The sequence below is a fragment of the Copidosoma floridanum genome, unplaced genomic scaffold (genome assembly GCF_036245765.1).
Source record: "Copidosoma floridanum isolate Cflo_tuat_1 unplaced genomic scaffold, Cflo_Japanese_pri ptg000007l, whole genome shotgun sequence".
NCBI classification, from domain to species: domain Eukaryota; kingdom Metazoa; phylum Arthropoda; class Insecta; order Hymenoptera; family Encyrtidae; genus Copidosoma; species Copidosoma floridanum.
Window position 1 is genome coordinate 8,729,984 of NW_028321884.1, and position 21,362 is coordinate 8,751,345.

The 21,362-nt window shown below is 34.9% G+C and overlaps 5 protein-coding genes across 9 annotated transcripts; 3 read left to right on the top strand and 2 right to left on the bottom strand.

The window, feature by feature from the left end:
- Positions 1–6: 6 nt before the first annotated feature.
- Socs36E (Suppressor of cytokine signaling at 36E) lies at positions 7–7,409 on the bottom strand. 3 transcript variants are annotated; one of them, XM_089588696.1, is made up of 7 exons: positions 7,236–7,409; positions 6,680–7,150; positions 6,392–6,615; positions 4,072–4,718; positions 3,686–3,996; positions 2,843–3,352; positions 7–2,744 (listed from the first exon to the last, which is right to left on the bottom strand). In XM_089588696.1, exons 4-7 carry the CDS (start codon positions 4,547–4,549, stop codon positions 2,454–2,456), a joined length of 1,590 nt encoding a protein of 529 aa, XP_089444822.1. In that variant the 5' UTR covers positions 4,550–4,718; positions 6,392–6,615; positions 6,680–7,150; positions 7,236–7,409; the 3' UTR covers positions 7–2,453. The 3 variants fall into 3 exon arrangements, with proteins under 3 accessions (XP_089444822.1, XP_089444823.1, XP_089444824.1); XM_089588697.1 differs by lacking the exon at positions 7,236–7,409 and having other exon boundaries at positions 6,676–6,699; XM_089588698.1 differs by lacking the exons at positions 6,392–6,615; positions 6,680–7,150; positions 7,236–7,409 and adding an exon at positions 6,100–6,189.
- Positions 7,410–7,998: 589 nt separating this feature from the next.
- LOC106647574 (putative RNA/DNA demethylase ALKBH6) lies at positions 7,999–9,045 on the top strand. Its single transcript, XM_014364025.2, has 5 exons — positions 7,999–8,124; positions 8,187–8,363; positions 8,431–8,538; positions 8,604–8,705; positions 8,777–9,045. Exons 1-5 carry the CDS (start codon positions 8,068–8,070, stop codon positions 9,032–9,034), a joined length of 702 nt encoding a protein of 233 aa, XP_014219511.2. The 5' UTR covers positions 7,999–8,067; the 3' UTR covers positions 9,035–9,045.
- A 10-nt stretch (positions 9,046–9,055) lies between these two features.
- thoc7 (THO complex subunit 7) lies at positions 9,056–10,005 on the bottom strand. Its single transcript, XM_014363868.2, has 3 exons — positions 9,871–10,005; positions 9,381–9,805; positions 9,056–9,302 (listed from the first exon to the last, which is right to left on the bottom strand). Exons 1-3 carry the CDS (start codon positions 9,878–9,880, stop codon positions 9,138–9,140), a joined length of 600 nt encoding a protein of 199 aa, XP_014219354.2. The 5' UTR covers positions 9,881–10,005; the 3' UTR covers positions 9,056–9,137.
- A 354-nt stretch (positions 10,006–10,359) lies between these two features.
- Positions 10,360–12,810, top strand: LOC106647555 (thioredoxin-related transmembrane protein 1). Its single transcript, XM_014364005.3, has 5 exons — positions 10,360–10,907; positions 11,403–11,564; positions 11,632–11,806; positions 11,878–11,979; positions 12,062–12,810. The coding sequence occupies exons 1-5, from the start codon at positions 10,759–10,761 to the stop codon at positions 12,311–12,313; spliced, it is 840 nt and encodes a 279-aa protein (XP_014219491.2). The 5' UTR covers positions 10,360–10,758; the 3' UTR covers positions 12,314–12,810.
- Positions 12,811–13,146: 336 nt separating this feature from the next.
- LOC106647542 (maternal B9.10 protein) lies at positions 13,147–19,892 on the top strand. 3 transcript variants are annotated; one of them, XM_014363991.3, is made up of 4 exons: positions 13,147–13,321; positions 15,831–16,340; positions 16,732–17,006; positions 17,065–19,892. In XM_014363991.3, the coding sequence occupies exons 2-4, from the start codon at positions 16,181–16,183 to the stop codon at positions 17,479–17,481; spliced, it is 852 nt and encodes a 283-aa protein (XP_014219477.1). In that variant the 5' UTR covers positions 13,147–13,321; positions 15,831–16,180; the 3' UTR covers positions 17,482–19,892. The 3 variants fall into 3 exon arrangements, with proteins under 3 accessions (XP_014219477.1, XP_014219479.1, XP_014219478.1); XM_014363993.3 differs by having other exon boundaries at positions 16,732–16,994; XM_014363992.3 differs by lacking the exon at positions 13,147–13,321 and adding an exon at positions 14,756–14,825.
- Positions 19,893–21,362: the final 1,470 nt, after the last annotated feature.

Consider the following 21,362-nt stretch of genomic DNA (forward strand, 5'->3'; position numbering starts at 1 on the left):
CAGTCATTTTGTCTGGGTATAAATATTTATATTTGTCAAGCTATGTACATAAAATTAATGATCACTGTGAAATGGTTTATGTATACAAACATTAAAACTTTTTTGTGAGAATAACAAAAATTAGTATCAATATTAAATATTTGTTATGAAAAAAATTTTGACACACTCCTAAACTCTTTGCATTGGAGCTGTAATGAAATTCATCAACATATTATTTTCTAAAATATTAAACTATCCTTATATTGAAATAATATTACTAATAGAATCTTCTTTAGACTTAGCCTATATTGGGTATATATTAAAATTGAATGCATTCAAATATAACCTTGTATTATACAATATATGAATAAAATTTCAAATTTTTTTTCTTCTTTTCAAACTTTTCCATCACTTTTCCATGAATCAATTTTTAATTTAAAATATATAACTATCAATCTTACAAATTTGAATGGAAATTGTGTAAAACATTTATAAATATTTATTAAAAACAACAAAAGTTTCAAAACAGCCCAATACTTAAACGTCATTGGCATCATGAGCTTGATGGGCCATAAATCATTTTTGTGGTGTATCATGATCATCCATAATAAAAGTAGGCACGATAGGAATTGCGTAATCATGAATTATTTTGGAAGAATTGGGTGTCACTCTCACTCTCCTCGATGTGTGTTAAAAAAAACTGCCTCTATTTTTATCTCATCTATCCCCTAAATATTGCTATTTTCACTTGATGATTGAGCGAGTGAAATAAATACATGATCGGTAGCCTCACATTCTTTATCGATAAAAAGCCACCCACATCGAATAATTGTCACGTGACTAGCGCAGTGGGACACTTGATACAGATAACTAATGCAATTATTTTATCCTGAAAAATTCCTTATTGTGGTAAAATCATACAAATAGAGGTAATAATACTTAGCTCGTACCTAAACATAGGCTCGTCTTTTTTACCTTGTTGGCAATGTCTGTTTTTTTTTTTTTTTTATTCAGAAAAACTGTTTTTTGTAACATATGAAAAAAATGACATATGATATGATCGCTATTATTTTCCTCAACAACCAACTTGTGATATTTACTACACAATTGAGAAAAATTTACAGTCTTAATTATTCTTTCAACAATTTTTTTTCCTTTTAAGCAGTTTTTATACGTGATAGATTTTATAACTATATTTACAAATACTTTGAAAACAACAACAACACCTTTTTTTAACTATAATACATAAATTTTCAAAGCTAAAGACTATCACATTCCGAAATAACGTTTTTACGAGAAACACCGACAACCGCAATAACAATTTTAACTCCTTCAGATTTCAAGAAATTTATATCGTATATCAGTTCTTGGTTTGCAATAAGCGTTCATAAAATACGCAATTTTTTATCATTGCCAATAAGGACAAAAAATTAATGTAAAATATAAAAAACTTCAAAAAAGTTTTTTGAAACTGATGAAAATGCTGCCTAACTACAAATATAGATACATATTTTCATAGCTTTGGAGGAGTGTTCAGAGCAACTCTGAACAGCTTTTTAAACCAAACATACGGAAATGCAAATATGTATCTAAATCATATGAATATTGACATTAACGGCAGCTAGGAAAGAAAGAATATGAGACCTACAACTTACTGTTAAATTTTTCTTTTTTTGTTAAAAAAATAACCCTACGACTCATGAGATAAAATATTAGCTTTTCATTAATGCTATCTTATGCTTCTACATGATAATTTGCACCCACTGGCAAAAAAAAATGAAATGTTTAATATAACTGCGGCATCAAAAGTAAATATTTATGTAAAAGTTGTTGTATACTTAAAAATTCTTACCAGTTTGTGCATTCAGCCCTATCAATATTTAGAAAAAACTCGCACTTTCTTAAGTAATTTCAAGTTTTCTCATAATAAATAAATAAATTAATGAACCATTAATATTGCGCATGTAAAATATGAATATTGATTTAATTAAATCTTTATATTGCATGATTAAATATTCGTACTTATACTTCCGAATTTATTAAAAGGATGCATTACTTTGCATTGAGATAAAATGTTAAAGGAAGCTTATAAATTGTAAAAATTGTAACGGAGATATTCAAATTACAATCCCATTTAAAATATGATTTGGTTGATGTAAAATCAAAGAAAAATGTTGAGTTGTTAGTTGACGTTAAACGAGAGAAATAAAACTTTTTCAACAATTTTAGAACTGATTATCAGTTTTTACATGTAATAACGTATCAAAGATGATCTCGAACAGCGTGTAATTGAAGCTACTCAAAATTTGTGTTAAAATTCGATAACGAACCGAAAATACCGATCTTGAGGAAAAATTAGTTCAAAGGTATATATATACATATGTACGAGGGTAGAAATTTAAAAAGTAAAAAATATGAGAAGCTCCTAACTACAGCTTCTCTCAAGATCAACGCGCGTGCAATCAAAACGATTTTCACATGAGGGGCAAGTATGATATCGATTTACTGTCAGACTGCAAATCACTCTCTGTATCCAGCCGCCTGATCCTCACGCGTTGCTTGTAATGGTATTCTTTGAGATAAGTTTTGAGGGTCTTTGGTAGTTGGAGTTTGTTAATACCGTCGTAGGTTGTGCGCGTGGTGATGACCGCTCTACATAGGTGCTGCAGGGGGAAGGCAAAGTTTCGGTGCAATGGGATCGTTAGCATCGGCTCAAAGAACATGCAGCACGACGGATCCTTGTAGTGCTCGATCAGTCCGCATACCTTTGAAAACAATAAAAAATACCACGTTAGTTTCCTTGAGCAAATTTACGTATTTTTATATAGACACTTGTGGCACAGTTATAGAGTTAGTTTCCTACCGTTTCAGAGGCGTAAACTCCCGGATCGTGGGAGTCAAAACTGAACTTGTGATTCCACTGCTCGATCCGCGCGTGAAGCGATCGCCCGTACTTGCGAAAACTAACCGAGAAGAGGAATTCCTCCTGCGCTGAGTCACGCAGCAGGAAGGTGCCCTCCTGCTTGCCATCCAGCAAGCGCTCGGCTTCGTATCGATCCATCTTGCCCCAGTAGAAGGAGCACGCCGTTATAGAGTTGAGGTCTGGCACGAGGCAGTGCACGTAGTCGACCTGAGTGTGGATGGGCCTCTCGATACTCGAGACGAGCGTCGAGTCTATTTGCGACAGAGCAGTAAGGGCGGCCGCCTGAATACCGGCGTTTGCCTGGAACAGGGCTGCCAGGCTGTCAACCGTGATGCCGCTCGGGTGCACTTGCAGAGCGCCAGCGGTGCAGTTCGGCCGGTAGCCTGGGGGTGGCTCCACGCCTTCCTCCATCTCTCGGGCTCTTTGTATTCGAGCTCGTACGTCGCAATCCTGATCAAAAGATGAAAGACGCATTTTTAATGAAGATTAAATTCGTTAGGATAACAACAATTTTTTCATGCGATCGTCATCCACCGAGACTTTGAAGCCTCAAACGCGAGCTGTTTTCTTTAATACGATTCCTTACAGTGACTCATTTATCGTATATGAGCGAAATGAACGCGTAAGAGTGACGTCATGAGCTCTTAAATGACACAAAGATGCATTGTCGACATATACGCGTCTTCCGTTCGAATGAGATGAGATGTTGAAAAATCGTTCAAGTCACTCTTGCTAAATTATCATGATGAAGCGTGAAAAAAAAATCATGCAATTTAAAGTTACCTCCATGGGAAATTCTTCCGGGTTGAAGAGCGAGAGATCGATAACAGGACTAGGCGGCAGTGGTCCAAGTACTGGACTCTGTGGGGCAGACCTGCTATTAAAGACAATGCCAGCACCCATTGGGTGTTCCTCGGTCCTTCTGTACCCCGTGCAAATGCACTCTGAGCTACTGTTGGCTTGGCCTGGAATGTCCGTGTTTTTCGAGCCTTTGCTCTTTGCGCAATTGAACTTGAGTACCCAGTTGTTACGCTTCTTTTTCGAAGACAGTATGTGATTGCATACCGGATTTTGGTCCTTTGAATGTGACTTTGCTAAATAAGTCATTAAAAATTTATTTTTATAAGTGGTCGAGCTTTAGTTTCATGAATAGTGATAATGGTATTTACTTTTCCGCCGTCCAAACGATAATGTTTTTGATGATCTCCTTAAAACCGGATTCACAGGGCTATCTTCGGAGCTGCTGCTTGTATTACTACCACCAGAATTACTGCAACAAGCCTCTTGCTGTCTAAATGTCTGATCCTGTTCAACAGCGATGAAATTCCCGTTATTAAAGTATTGCTTTGACTCCTGACCGTCCACTGGTTGACTGTACAATGATTCGAATCTGGAATTGTGATTATCCACATCCAAATTCAATTGCTCGTTATCTAAACCGTCCTCAGACTTGGGTCTGTTTTGAATCACATTAGAGTTGATAACTGGTATATTTCCATTACTTTCTTGATTTGCTAGGTTAATTGATTCATTTTGATCCAGCATATCAAGAGACACACACCGGATCGCCTTGGGATATCCTTCCAAAGGTTTCTTGTCACTATCCATTCTGAAAAATTCTCTGAGACTAGCAAAGTGCTGTCCCATTATTGACTGAATGGTGAGGCATTTTTTATCTTGAAAAATCAATTTTTTTATTTATTAGGATTGCAGGTATTTTCGTTTCAACATGATGACTGTATGAAGATTTTTGAGACTCAAGTAGACACTGCCAACAAGATTTTACTGCTTTTTATTTATTTAATGACGTTGTTATCTGCAACAGAAGAAAATTGACAATTCCTCATTAATTAAATTTTTATACATTGAGTACATTATGATTTTATTTTTGGATTTTATCCTTAAATTATTTGCAATCCTATTGACCTGTTTTGATATAAGTTTCTTCTTTTTAACAGAGATTTGTCTAAAAGCTTTCAAAGTCTCGATTTTTTTAAAGTCAGAAATTTTTTTTCGCGTTTCTCAAATGAAAATATATTTTTTTTTTTACGATTAGTATTTTTATTCCAACATTGTATGAGATACAATACCGTTTTTAAAATGCTTTATCGATTAAAATTTCATGAAGGGTAGTCATTAAGATAACAAACATCTGGTCAAAATCCAATTAAGTTATTTATTACATAATCAAAATTTTGAGATTTGGATTTTTATTTAAAAAAACTTGTCAATATATTCAATTGGTTGAACCAATTTCAACTTCAACTTCGGGAAAAAAAAAAAAATTTTATCGTCAATTACGTACATTTTAATAAAAAATTTTTGAAAAATTCTATGCAGAAAACAAAAACAAAAATAGAAAAGCAGATTTCAAGCGCCGAACAATATAATATTAAGTAGGAGGTAGCAAAAGTTTTGATTCTCCAGTTTAGCATAACTAAAAGATTATGTTGCAAGCAATAAGCCATGTATCGTTCATCATAATGTGTGAATTACATTCATTCATTCATACTATCATTATTGAAGAATAATCACACAAGCCTAAAATATCTTTTTGCTTGAGAAACACATTTTGTTTGTATTTGATAACATTCTTTATGATAACAAGTTAAATACATCTATGCATTGAATGGTAAAAAAATTTTTTCTGAGTAAACAAATTTCATACACGTCGAGGATGAATTGTTCATAAAATACTGATAAAAACAAAAATAAAAAAGTGCGCAAATTTCACATTTTCTAGCAATAATTCTTATTATAAACTCAAGCGTTGTTTAACGTTCTGCAGCCAATTTCGCACATTATAGGTCACTGTAAAGGTTGACACTTTTCACTTTGGATTCACGAGAGATCCACCATTCACAATATCAAAAAGTTGGCAAAAAAAAAAAAAAAAAAAAAAAAAAGATAAAAAATAAAAAGTATTCAAGGAGGTAGGTATATTTCATGGGAAAATTATTGCAAAGGCAGTGCTGCTATATAGCAACAAAGCCAAGTTTGGGTGAACAAACGCTGCACATTCCTGACTCCCATTCAGCCTTCGATGAGCCTCACAGAGGATGAGAATCAACGTAGTAACGCAATCGTCTACCATCCCACGCGCACACCCACGAGCAAGACAGATGAGTGCATTGTTTTGCCAACGTGTGCTCCAAAAAAAATATGTAACTCCACAATCAAATGGTCCCTATACTTACGGTACTTAAACAAGACCTAAAAAAGCTGAACTTTAAGCCCAAAGATCGCGGAGGGTATTAAATCTCCGGCATGCTCAGCGAGGGTTTCCTGTTTTCCTACGAATAAGTATGGTACAAAAATAATGTAGGTAGAACGTGTTTGAGGATGATACATAATAATGTAACATAAGGGTACGTATATTTTTAAGAGAAAGCACACGCAGCTCACGTGTGACTCGTTAGGAAGGAAGCAAAAACTTGCTGATTTTGTGAGGGTTCTGTGAGGGTATATACAAGAAAACGTTTTACTTACGAGGCCCATCGATAGTTTGGTCGTCCTGGAAATTCGTTTGCTCACCAGATCTCGCACAGCCAACAATAAAAGTAGAAAGGGTGCTGATGCATGCATGCTGCGGATATATAAGTAGAGGAGCAATCTTTCTCGAGGAGGAGACGAGTCTTGACAGGTTTGGCTCTCAGAGTTCTCCTTCTCCGACTCCGACTTTCCTCTCGCCTCTCACTTCTTCTTACTCATAGCTTTGACAATACTGTATATAGGCATACAATGCTGTACATGTATACGTACTTTATACATACTTACGCACGTCGCAGAGATAACAGATAATATAAATAGGTAGGTGTATTGCTGCAGCAGACACAGACAGCAGCATCCATTCCATTCACCTATATTTATACAGATGGATTGGTATGTGCGTCCATACTTAATATAGGTATACGCGTGAACATGAGTACATGAGCAATTGAGCAGCCAGCAGCACAGCAAAGGAGAGAATATTAAAAAACACAACACTTCACTCACGGGAGTTGTAAACAGGTATGGTACACGAAATGCCACATCTTGTTCTGATTTTTACTTTTATTACACCTATAATCCTTGGCTCTAATGTCTCCATATATAATATATAGTCCGTCCATCCATATAGTTACGCGCTTACAATGCACACATGTTTATTCACTATACACACTTACTCTTCTGACGATTTTATATACTATACTTAATGCAATGCAGTCTGACTGCAAATGCAAACTCCACTAGGATCAACATGTACACCTGCAATATACCTATTTAATAAGTATGTGGATACTTCTGTAAGCTCAAGTTACTCAAGTATACCAAAGTATCTACATACACATACCAGAGTTTATAAAAGTACCAGGTGTGGCGCGAGGCGCAAGAGGAAATTCCTCAGAGCGTCAAAACTATACAAGAAGGAACGTTGTCGTGTCGTGAAAGCAGAAGCGAATCAGCAACGACTGGCAATTCAAGGATGCCTTTTTTACCCCCACGCGCGAAACGGCGTCTCGCGAGTCGTCCCGTGTCCCGTACTCCCGTCGTCCGTCGCTCGTCGCCCACATATGTACATATATATATATAGAGAGTGGGTGGCAGAGGAGGAGGGGGTGTACAATATTGTACAAAGAGAAATCGCAAGATGATGTATGAATTACGATAATACAATATAAGTGTACAACTTTAAAATCTTATAACATTTTTATACCTACACCATTGTGTACAATTATTTGTTGTAAGTATTAAACATCAAAGAAATAAATATATGACGCTAAAATTATTTGAATGATTTGACAGTACGAGGTAATTATTTATTTATTTTATTTATTAAGAAATGTATCAAATTTCGTAACTCAAGCGCCTCGCGTACTTAAAAAATTCGAGGAAAAATTCACACCAACTTCACCAAGCAGCGCTGCAGAGCAGCGGGAACTGATAGGGTACAAGTCTGGTGTTCGGTTACAAAATTTATTCGTAGTCAGGTGGTTGCAGGGAAGCCCCTACTCTTTATACTAATCTTCCCTTAAAAAAATGTGTATATATACATATATATCATGTATTTAAATGTACGTACCTTCTTTGTTTACGTATTACCCGCTGCTGTCCGCGTTTGCCCAACTTTTTTTCGCTTTCGAACAAATCTTGTGTAAAAGTTTGCGAAAAATGTCATGTAAAAAATGAAAATGGATGAGAAGGACTTGACAAGCTTATTAAGTACAAGTGTAGTCAAAGAGGTATTAATTACTCTAGGTAAAATGGTAATATGGTTATTTAAAAACCATTATCAATGTAATAGGTACCACGTTTGGTCAATTACATTCCGGATTTTATAACTGAAGAAGAAGAACAGGATATAATTAAAAAAGTCAACAGTGCACCGCTGCCGAAATGGACACAGTTAAGCAAACGTAGGCTACAAAACTGGGGTGGAATCCCTCATGAGAAAGGCATGATTGCTGAAGATGTTCCTAAGGTACAACCATGTTTAAATGTAGTTTCATTGAAGCCTCCGATTGAATTCCATGAATATTACTTTTTAGTGGCTTGATAGTCAAATTGACAAAATAGCCTCGTTGGATTTGTTTGAAAAAGATAAGAGGCCAAATCACGTCTTGATCAATGAATATTTGTCTGGTCAAGGCATTATGGTAAGTTTAAATTAAGTTTTTCAAAAAATTGGGAACCTTTTTTTAAATAAAATAATGATTGACAGGCACATACAGATGGTCCACTTTTTCATCCAATTGTTACAACAATCAGTTGTGGATCACATACACTGTTAGAATTTTACAAAAGGCACGAAACTGAAAATAATGTGAGATAATAAAAGTTTTTGTTTAAAGTGTAATTTAACAGCTAGCAATTATACATATGTATTTTCTTTAGATAACTCCAAAACGTGAGTTCAGTTTATTGCTGGAACCTAGAAGTTTGTTGATTCTTCAAGAAGATTTGTATCATAATTATTTACATGCTATTGATGAAAGAACCACTGATGTGATATCAAGAAATGAAATAAAAAATATAAACATGTGTTCACGCACTTATGAAGAAGCAAAAGTGTTACAGCGTTCGACTAGACTGTCACTCACTGTTAGGCATGTTCCAAAAACTACAAAAATAAAATTAAAATTGGGAAAGTGACACAAATAATAAAAAAAGCTCTTTTAACTTTAATTATAAATATATTTAATTTAAACTATATAAAAATCGTAGGAATCTTATTGAATACAAAATTACGTTTAATTTAAGCCGCTACTTTAGGAGACATATTTACATCTTCTAAGCTGACATCCATTATTTCCTCGTCAGATTCATCCAGCATACCTTGCAAAGAATGTATCGAAGATATGAGAACATGAAACTGTTTTCTTCTCATTTCAAGTTTTTGTTCCAAGTGGTGTAATTTTTCCTTTTAAAATAAATACACAGTAAATTTATATTTTTACAAAAATTGACAGCAATTTACTAGGTACATAAAGACACTTACTTTCAAGCTTCCCAGCTCTTTTTGAAGTGTTGCAAGTTTGACATTAGTTTCTCTCCTATCTGGCTGAACATTAATAACTTTGGCCAACACATCGTACTCGATCCTGTTTTTCCTAACTTGCTTGGCTTCTTGAAGCTCAGCCTTGGTTTTTTCAATGTTTACCTTGGCTTCTTCGATTTCAAGATCAATTTCCTTTGATAAATTTTCATAACTTTTTTGTTCTTCTTGACTCATGCAAGAGACTAGTCTAGATTTTCTCTGTGCAAACTCACACTGTGCTAATTGAGAAAGCATTCTTTCATGCAGGACATGGTCAACTTCTGGATTATTTACCCATTTCATAAAAGACTTCAAAATAATGTAAAGTCTACGGTCGTCTCCGATACCATCCCCATCAATCAACAATCTCCTACGAATGACTTCTTCTGCAACACAATACATTTTATATGAACAAACGGCGACATTTCAAAAAAAACAAAATCGGACTTACCATCAGACATTTTAAATTTTACTTTAATAGTTACGTCAAATTTAAAAAGATTACACAAAAATTATTGTTCGAAATGAGAAATGAAAGAAGCAGTGGAGTCGAATCGACAACATAACACACACAAGCCAGTGCGGTAAAACCTAACCTCAACAAAAGTGTGGCGTTCGGGGTTCGACGTTCCGATATTCTGCGTGACCGCGCTTGCGCGGAGCATTTACTGCGCACGCAGTATCACACTAAAAAGGCGTCATATTTCAAAATGAAAAGTTATCAACTCAATTGTAATTTGAGATTCTGATCGATTTATATTCTGATAGGCATTATTTGTAAACAATAATTTATGACACAAAGCTCTTACAGTAATTACTAATGAATAAATAACTCTGATACGATTTTAAGCAGCTAACGAATTTTGAATTTTGAGGAAAAAAAATATTCCGAGAGACGTGGCAACTGTGCGCATTACACAAACGCTTGACCTGACAGTGCTGACACTATAACTCTCTCGAGGATCCTGTGATGGCTCCTCTGATGACTCTGATCTGAGGTTCAGTGTTCAGTACTTCAGTAGTGAGCGTACCAATATACTTACTTAATTAAACAAAACAGGAATACGGGATTACTGGATTAGGACTTGATAAGTAGGTGTATTGGTCAGGTCGGGAGTTGGGGGTAATTCGTGAACCGTGGCAATAATTTGCCAGCACATCACACCTTCGGAGAGTGCGGAGCAACATTATTTTAGTATATACATTGCAGAACTGCACTTACCCTACAAGTGCAAATATAAGACGCAGAGAGGCGGCGCACAAAGGGCCTCCGCCAGCCTCCGCGTTCTCCAGGAAAAAACTGTACAAAGAAAGAAAGGTATAACATATTACGAAGATCATGTCGCGCTTCCTGCTCGTCCTCGTCGTCGCCGGCCTGGCGTGCCTTAGTTTCTCGAATGCAGCTGTGCAAAAACCAAGTAAATGGGTTGTCAAGCTTAACGAGAGTAATTGGGATCGTATGCTCGAGGGCGAATGGATGGTCGAATTGTAAGTTCTTGCTCAAGTGTTTATTTAATTTTTTACCTCTCCTTGCAAAGATTCGAGCTACTTCCTTTTTTCTTTGTATTTTATCTTTAGTTTATTTACTGGAAAGCCGTTAGTCATTTATATTTTTAAGACAAAGGCGGTTGCTGGGGGCGAAAGAGGTTGTAGGTTAGAGACGAGATTGTTTACATCTTTTGAAGTCTTGTTATATTTTTAGAGCGGCATTTTGTGTGTGGCGATAGAGAGAACAGCTGACTAATTAACGAGTAAAAAATTTTAATTGTTATGATATTTCTTTCAGATGAATCATTTCAAACTAGGTTTTACTGAACTTCAAGTCATAAAATGTCTTATTTAAAACCCAATATAATAAATATACATGTAACCTCGTTTGTTTCAATATCTAATGGCCTAAAAAAAACAAAAAAAAAAAAACAAACATTGTGTATCAATCGTTACTGGCCCATGGTTTCTCAATCTGTTGATTTTCGTATATAGTTATGCACCGTGGTGCCCAGCATGCAAGGCTCTTGAACCAATCTGGGATAGTCTTGCCTTTTCAAAGAAAGAGCTTAAAATTGAAGTTGGCAAAATAGATGTGACAGATGCACCAGGACTTAGTGGTCGTTTTATGGTCACAGCATTGCCCACGATATACCAGTGAGTATTCAATTTTGTAATGTATTACTACTATGCAAGGCATAAACAATAACTTAATTGTTTTTAGCGTAAAAGATGGAATATTCCGTCAGTATAAGAGCCCGAGAGACAAAGATTCTTTAATTGATTTTGTTCGCCAAAAAATTTGGAAAAACGTGGACCCTGTTTCATCGTGGAAAAGTCCGACGTCAATACAAATGTCAATTATAAGTCAATTTTTCAAAATGTCTCAATTATTGAGGGTGTGTTGACTTGGTATTATTGAAGGTCGCAATAATTATGTGCATATTTGAATCTTTAATATTCATTACAGGCTGTGCACAACAAGTTGATGGAAGATTTGGGACTGCCGTCTTGGGGTAGCTACTTAATTTTTGCTGTTGCTACCATCTTTATAGGAGCGTTCTTGGGTTTGGTAAGTATTAAACGATTTTTTCCATCATTGAATTTATGTATAGTCAAATGCTGAATAATAATCGAACTATTTTTTTTTGCAGTTGATTGTTTGTATCATTGACTTCATTTACCCACCAAAGAATATTTACAAAACTAAGAAGAAGGAAAAAAGCGACGAAGATGCCTTATTAAATGCGGAAAAAAGCGATGAAGACTTGGTAGACAATGTGAAAGATGATCTTGTTGACGAGAACGATGGTGAAGATTCTGAAGAAAAATCAGAAAGCGACAAGACTGATAAAGAAACTAGTAGCCCTAATGTTCGCAAGCGCAGAGCGCGTAAGGCTGATTAAAAACGTCGATTAAAAAAAAAAATCTATTTTAGATAGGTAATTTTTTTACAAAACAATTTTTTATCAGATCAATTTTTATGTATAAGAATAATTTTGTTGATTCTAAAATTCAGTAGTGGAAAAGTGAAAAATTATTTATAACGACATTAAACTATAGAAAGTGAGAATCTCTGTAAAGCATGAAAACGTGAACACAGTTTTTCTATATTAACGAAACTGGTGAGGTGTCTTTTGAACACCTTTACTTGAAATCTGCATTTTGTTTAATTCATAATGTCAGCGATAATATATTACACGTGTTGAGTCTTCGAAAATTGAAATTGAAACGCACAATACATTATATTTACCAACAAGATGCGTTGATTCGTATTTTAAAGGACGGACTTGCTGAGAACTCAAGCAAATAAGCAATTTAACGTTAACATTCCTGATGTTATTTTTCACGCAAGTAACTTTTTTAACGCTAAGAACTTAATAAATATATTTAAGTAAATACATTTTTGCTTTAAAATACTGTAAACTTTTAAAGTACCCGCACTCACCAATAATGCCCAGAGCAGTGAGAGAAAAAGAGATACAAATAAGGATAAATATATCTTATCGCACACAGACACGTATGTACATCGTACGACGTACGAAGGTATACGAACCGTAACACGTGTTATTGTCCCTCTTTCTCTCTCTCCTCTCAGAGCCCTCTCCTCCCACGTACATAACTCTCCCACCACTCTTTGTGTGCTGCGCAGTGCTTTCTCCTCTCACCCTTCACACCGCCCTCGTACAAACTCCAAAAGAGAGCGGATCGGAGCGAGTTTGCGCTGCTCACGCGCGAACGAGCGAGTCAAGTCAAGTCAGTAGTAGTGCGTTTATTTAACGAGGAGGCTGCCAGTTCCTCGCACGTTTTTTTTCCCTTATTTATGTTTATTCATCTCCGCTTGCTGTCGACTTTCTCGGATTGTCCTCATCAATGCCTGATCAACGAAATACTTCGCACCGCACACACCAAACGTAAGCTTCGAATCATGATATCTGCAGTGTGTACATATAAGCATACCCATGTAGCTCAAGCTTGTAGCACCAGCAGCTGGCTGGTCCCCATAAGCTTGGGCTCATTTTCGGAGCACGGTCGGTCAGGGGCCTTTTAAACGATATATAGCCCATACAAGAACAATATATATACATACCCAATACGTATAACGTTGTAAGTATTGTATATATACGTGCACGCGTGTGTTGCAAAAAAAAAAAAGTGAGCCTTTCCGTTTTTGCGATCTCCGAGTGAAAGAGAGCGAACGAGACCGTCGCTTGTAAATCGCAATAAGAGATAGAGCAAATAAAGCAAGTGCCAGAGAGTACAAGAAAAAACATCGTCGTTGGGTATAAGATACAGCTTATGCTCGCGCTGACCGAGAGAATGAGCTGGCGAAATTCGTGCTGTTTTTTTTTTATACCATTTTCTATTATAAGGCATACTTATGTGGTGTACTGCTGTGACTGGTGACCCTTTCTTTCTCTCCTCCCGGTCACCCCCTCCGAGTTCTCTCTCTCTCTCTCTGAATCGTTTTAAATAAACACATGTACCCAGCAAGTGCTCCGAAATCAAAAGCACGTTTTTTTTCTCTTTCATCTTCTCCTCGTCGCCGCCGTCTTCGTCGTCGGCAAGTTGAGAGCGAGAGAAACGAACCGCGTGGATATGATCGCTTACAAAGAAGGGGGTATATAAATATATAAGTACGTGCTCCGAAATTGATTGAACCGAGTGATGATGCAGCTCAAGACCACCGCGACGTACACGCGTTCCTTTTAAACCCTGTCTTTCGTGCGCCATACCTGTAACCTCATTAGGGAATATCAACATATTGTTGGCCTGTGGGCTTCAACTTTCGGGGTTGCATCAGCTTGTGATGTACCAAAACGGGCCCCTGCTCCAACTTTTCCAAGTAGCTCCAGCCAGCGTATACCTATATACACGTTCTTGTAGTACAAAAACATCGTCCTGGCCTCCATCACGCCGCAGCTCTCCAGCTGCCATATATTTATATATACCCACGTTCAATCGGGGCCTCTCTCTCCGCAATATCCAACTCCACATACACGTCTTTCTCGCCTCTCTCGCGCGAGCAAGCAGCAACAGCAGAGAGCGTCGTCAGCGTCCGTCTGTTTGTGTTGTATATGGTTGTATATACGGTTGGTTGATGCATTGCATGCGTGTGCAAGTGTAAATCTACATGTATACCACATTCGCTCCAGTTTTCACTCGTACAAGTCGCACTACGTAACAACACGAATGAACACTCTTTTCCTCGAGAGTGTCGAGAGACAGACGCTCTTTTCTCTCTGGTGCGCACATATTACTTATTAGTGCTTAGCGGGAGCCTTTTTCTGGAGTCGCATAAACATATATATATATATATATATATATGCATCCACTTATGCACCAGCAGCAGCTCTTTCGAAAGATATGGCTTAAACTGGATGCGGGTGCGGGTTCAACTTTTTGGAGTCGGAACGGGTCCGGGTGACGATATACCTACATATGCCTACATAGAAGAGTGCGCGAGGGTCGGACACGGACAGAGGGCTGTTGACTTGTTATGAGTTTATTGCTCTTGCTATTGCCACTTGCGCCGTCTTCTTCTTGTACATCATCATCTTCTTTTTTTTTTTTACTTCTTTATTATAGCGCAACTATACATACGTGTGCGTTTGTCAAGGCCAAGTAATTAATTTGATAAGTAGAGAAAGGGAGTACTTAATTGTTTCGATGTTCAAACTTGTTGGGCAACATTTTACTTTTGGTTCGTTTATTCAATTTCAATGAAACTCACTTCCATTATAGCAATGATTCGACTCTGATACGTATAAATATAACACGCGAGCCTGTGCGTTTGTGTGTGGGTGCACTCGTGCGTAATCGTCTCTTTTTTTTTTTAATATCCAAACAAATAAAGTATCTCCGCAGTTTTTAATGTTAATGTTCGGATTGTGAGTTGGAAAGTTTTAATGGAACGGCTCTGTTTTTTATACGAGGGTATTTTGTACGTGTTATTCGTGACTACCGATTGTTAATAATACAAATTGTCGTCTGTACGAAACAGCTGTTACTGCTCAGCCAAAGAGAATAATTTTTTTTTTTTTTAATCCGTGCAAATATCATTGTCTTTGAGAAATCCTCGCTCTCTTTCACTTTGTTTGTATAATTTGAAAGAAAAGAAAAAAAAAAGAAAAAAAAAGTTTTTTAAAGCTCACAAAAAAGCACATATTTTTTCGCAAACAATTATTTTAAAGATATAGTATTATTGTAAACAACACGATGATACCGATCGATCGACCGATAAATGAAACACAATGGCTCGTCGAAAGAGTCATAAAAATTATCATTATCATTAAAACAGCACGAGAATTTCTCAACTTCTTTACAGTCGCAAACAAAGCTCGATTTAAGATTTCAATTGCAAGAATAAAAATATATGCGTTTGTCGAAACTAAACAAACTAAACGTTTCTCGTTATTGCAGATAATCTTATCACACTCCTGCAAATAAGTTGCATCGAAAATAGAAGAAAGAAAAAATTTTCGTCTTGTCCAAAACAACGCTTTAAGGAAAGGAAAATAGCTATAAAAAAAAAAAAGCTTATATGCGCAGAGCATCGCACCACTCACTCACGACCCAGCGGGCAAATACATGCGTATTTACTAGACTAGCAATATTAGCAAACTAACAATAAGATACAAAGTCACGAAAAGAGCTGTAGTGTCGCTCGAGAGCTCTATGTGCTCCAAATGTGCAGATGAAAAAAAGCTAATAATCAAAAGAAACTTGTCGGGCCACTTGAGCGACGAAAATTTGCTCGCGAGGACAACATCATGCGCAACGAGATTTCAGCGGCGGTGCTGTTCCTGGTGCAGCTTATAGAAAAAAACGAAAAATTTAGTCCCGACCAGCTGGACTGCTTTCAGCGCCGGATGGTCGAACTGATGACTGAGCGCTTTCAGGATCATTGGTTTCCCGACAAGCCCTTCAAAGGTACACATATATTATTATTGAATAGTACTTGCACCTGTTCATTTTTGCTGATGGCTAATTCGCTTGATCGATGTCGCAATTTACTATCTTGGACTATCTCGGGATACAAAATTGAAAGATTTTTTGTACAAAGTTAAAATATTAATTGTTAAATACATTAACGATCTTAGATTCTTTTTAAAAATTTATCAACCGTTGTGTGATTCTTATCACGTATTTTGCTGATTTTCGTTTTGTTTATGCAATTTCGTGTGATTTTTGTTTTCTCGCTTATTTATCATTTTTACCTTCAGTTGGGTTCAATTTAATAAAAATAATGAAAAACTACATTCATGAATAGGAATTGATAATTATCGAATCAGAATAAAAAAAAAAATGTGTATCATTAAAGGTCAAGGGTACCGATGCATACGCGTAAATGGACATAATCGGCGAGACGCTACAATAGAAAGAGCTGCGAACGCTGCGGGTGTTCGATACGAAGATTTGTCACTACCAGTCGAATTGACACTGTGGGTCGATCCTAAGGAAGTTTGTTGCCGATTCGGGGAGAGCAAGGGATCGTATTGTACATTAGCCTCTTTCGATGATAAGGAAAACATGGTACCTCTAATAACAAAACGTATCGAGAAAATCGAGAAAGAAGTAAAACAGGTAAACCAAGAGGTACGTCTTTTTTTTCCCCTTCATTTTTTCAAAATCTTAATGAATATTATCATTTCAGAAACCTGGTTCTAATTCTGAGACAACAAATAACTCTCAACAAAAATCAAAACCATTGAATCAATTAAACACCAACACCACAAGCAATGGCAGCAGCAACTCTAGCACTAACAGCAGCAGTAGCAGCAATAATAACAATAGCAACAACAATGGTCCGAATAAGCGGCGCAACTTGAATAGTCCAAGGCTACACCTAAATCGTAACCGCTCCTGGTTTAACCACTCGTTTATGGGCTACGGCCCGCACCCCATGAGCCAGCCTTGGTACAATGTCATGCCACCCCATTTTATCGGAGGTCCCTCGCCTCCACCCTTCATTGGTGGCCATCGCGCCAGCAAGTGGATTCACTCGTCCTCGTACCCGAGCGGTCCGTCACGTTTTCATCACTGGTCCCCCAAGGCCACCCTCAAAGTGTAAGCAAGTGTTAACACGTTAACCGCCTATTACTACTAATCCACCACTACTCGTATTAGACGCAGTCTGAATAGAAGATTTCGTTGACTAAATCTCACTTTTGTCATCGAGACGACAAAGAAAGCCTTATTTTTGGATAGATTTTGCAATCTTACGTAATACTATGGCACTTTCGTAAATTTTCAATAATAAAGTTGTATATCAAACACCAGAGGTATATTAATAAATATGTACGTAGTCTGAAGGTATAAGTAGATGGCATAAATATGCGGCACAAGTCATGTCTATACCTTGCGAGTGCTAACCGCGGAATAAGACATCTTGGTCTTTTTCCCTCTATGGCTCGACTTCTTAGCTTTGCCTGTACACTTGAAGATAGGAATTAAATTATTATAATTATTGACATAGGTACGCATTGGTGTAAAAAGATAAAGTAGCTTCACTAATTGATAATTCACCTGGTCGTTGTAGCCGCACTGCTCAAGCTCCTCTATCTGACTAACCTTTGCTTGCCTATGATTAGTAGTCATTTAGACGGCTCGTTGATTAGATTGTCTAAAACCGTCAGGGTGAAGGATTTTCGATGGTCTTGGAGATGTATCTACACAGACCAAAGTTTTTAATGCTGCAATTAGTATTAGTAACATAAAATTTTTATCGACCCGAATATTTAAATACTTGGAAACCCCTTCATAAAGATAATAATTGTCAATTTTAAGAATAACAATAGATAATTATGTATAATACTACTAACTTTAATCAATGTTACAAGAGTGTATTAAAAGTTTAATCATTCGTTTGTTGAAACAAATTTAAGCATTCAATGAAATATTCTATTCAGAAAGCGTCGAAATCTGTTTCTTAATTCTCTAAGAGGTAAAAGGAAAAATAAGAGTATATATATAAACATATATTTAATTATCTTTAAATAATTGTAGGAAAATTTTTTTTTCATAGTTTTCAAACAAAGACTATTCTCGTTGTTCAAGCAAAAAAAATTTCTAATTTTTTTTAGTACCCAGTCTACTAACAAAAAAAATAATTGTAAAAATAAAATTTATTCGCTTGTTAACTAGAATTTTTTCGAAAAAAGGTTGGCATTTCAATACTGACATATTTTTATCAAAGTAACTCATTTTCCAAGTGTTTTTGTCATTTATTATTTAAAGAAATTATGACTTTAGATGATGGATTAAATTTTTATCTCACGTTACTTTTTTTCCTTTTAGAGAAATCATTTTTTCTTTATTATGTGTACAATTTATATAATTTTAAAGACTTGTGAATTTTTTAAATTTAATCGAAAAAAAATTTGTATCTCTAATTATAAATGTTGTCAGGTGGAATTATAGTTGATTACTTTTTGCATGAATAGTTAATGGATGAATAAAAAACACAATATAAACAATAGCGCCATTAAAATTCTACAAAACAGATATATTTCCAATTACACTATATTTTATTTACAAAGTGTGAAGTATAAAAACTTAAATAATACAGTTTATTGAAGTAAAACTATATTTCCACCCTTAATTTTTTTTCTAATTATGATTTTTATAAGTCATTTATCAAACAGAGATCTTTTTATAATCTCAAAAATTTGTAATGGATCAAGCTAACTTTTTCACTGTTAGATTCTTTAGTCACACGCAAAAAAATTACTTTAAGTAAGAAAACAGATTTCTCTACTTTTTTATAATAAATGGCAACGACTTCAAATGATCAATTACGTAATGAGAATCCGTGCTCGACTTACAAGCGAGGCTTGCATTTCTTAATTCTCATACATAAGAATGTTGTATTATTGTACGTTATATATTGTATAAATAGTTTGATGAATCGTGATGAGCTCCGAATGCAAAGTTGCTTTAAAAGCAATTTATTAGTGACGAAAAATTTGTACAGAGTACATAACATAGTATATCCTCCAAAGTAGTAAGAGCTTGGAAAGTGTTTAGTCAATTGCAATTTGAAAAGCAGTATTGATTGTTAAAAAATATATGTTATTGATAAATTTAAATGTGTATCGCTATAAATAATGATACAATGCGAGAATGGTACAACGATGTGCAATTGGAAAAGAGCAAAATTATGAACGAAATAAAAAATTTTTATTGAAATTCCAAAATATGTACAAATCGATAATCGTGATTAATTGTTTTTTTCAATTTAATTTTTTAAATTTATAATATAATAGCAAATAATTTCAAAATAATGAAACCTTCATTTGTTAATGAATAAAGAGTTTATTATATAATTGAAAGTTTATACGTTTCTCGACTGGCCTATCTTGCCGTTATGTTTAAGACTGCTATTGGCTTATCATATAGATCTCATACCGAAGCATCACGTCAAGTATCAAAAGAATTATAAATACAATTAATTGTAATTTTTTTTTTTTTTTTTTTTTTTTTTTTTTTAGAAAGTAACGATATTTCTCTTCTTACTTTCAGTCGACTATGAAAAATATTCTTCGTAAATAAAGAAATCTAAGATTCATTTTACAATGATAAATTATAGTATACATACATATTATAGATTACTTGACGTAAATACGAACAAAGTTTGTTATGCAATATTTGCTTGTTTTATTCTATTCTTCAAAACGTTTAACGAATAATGCGTTAAGTCTTAATTTTTACAATGATATATTATACACCGTTAACTTTTAATGTTCCACTGCCACTAAGCATATGAAAGAGAAACAAAAAAATAAAAAAAAAAAAAGAAAAGAAAATGTAAATAATCAAACAGCGTAAATCGAAAATAAAAACTACCGCAGAGACTTACTATTCCAATTATCGTACTGTTTCATAATTTTGTAAATTTTTATATTTAAGAAAATTGGACCATTACTTACGTAATATAAAAAAGAATATTGAAAAGTGACAAAGAAATATTACATCGAAAGTATGCATTAATGAGCCCATTGAATCAAACGTTCTAGGTACTTTTATAATAATAGTTATAACGATATTGTTGGCAATGATGATATATATATAATAATAACAATGACGATGATAACAGTAAATATGTATAAAAATATAGTGTAAAAAATCAATAAAATTATAAAATTTGATTCAATGAACTCAATTGTTAAAAAAATTAGCATTTAGAATCATTAAGTGACAAATGTATTTACAATTATACGTAAAACGACCATAAAACGTAACCGGCAAGTGGTATAAAAGTCTTGTACCATCTCTCTTAGTTTCAAGATGTTAATTTATTTGCTTATTTATATTCTGTAGCTATTTTCAACAGCTAAAAATTGATCCGAATTTTGATTATTGCGAAATTAATTGTTTCATGGCTTTTAAACGATCATAAAAATTACTATGCTTTAAGCGAATTGATGATGAATGATAGTTTTTTTTGCTGTTCTGTGTAATCGGCGTTACATATTTAATTCTAAATGAGGTTATATGGAAAATGTAATTTATTAAAAAATAATCATGTGTGTAGCAAAAAAGGCCTATGCATGTATAACTGTATTTTTTCGGACGTTCAAATGTATTTTTACATTTGTTCGTCTGGAAAAAAATTACATCGTAATGTATAGTCTGGGTGAAATTTTGTTATTTTTGTTATTATTGAAACTCATACTTTCCGAGTAAAAAGTATGGGTTTTACGAAAAAATATTAAACTGTATTTTTTTTCTTGAAACACGTTAGAATACATTTTTTTTATCGAATTCTCGCAAAAATTTTGTTCATTGATTCTTTAGTTAAAGTAGTTTTCTACTGTTTTTCTGATCAGAATGCTGCAAGTAATAACCAAGTAATAAGCAAAGAAGATCTCACAAAAAATCATTTTTTGAATGTTTTCCCACACCACGTGTAATTTCACCCAGTCTAATAATCTTTGTAATTAAAAAAAAAAA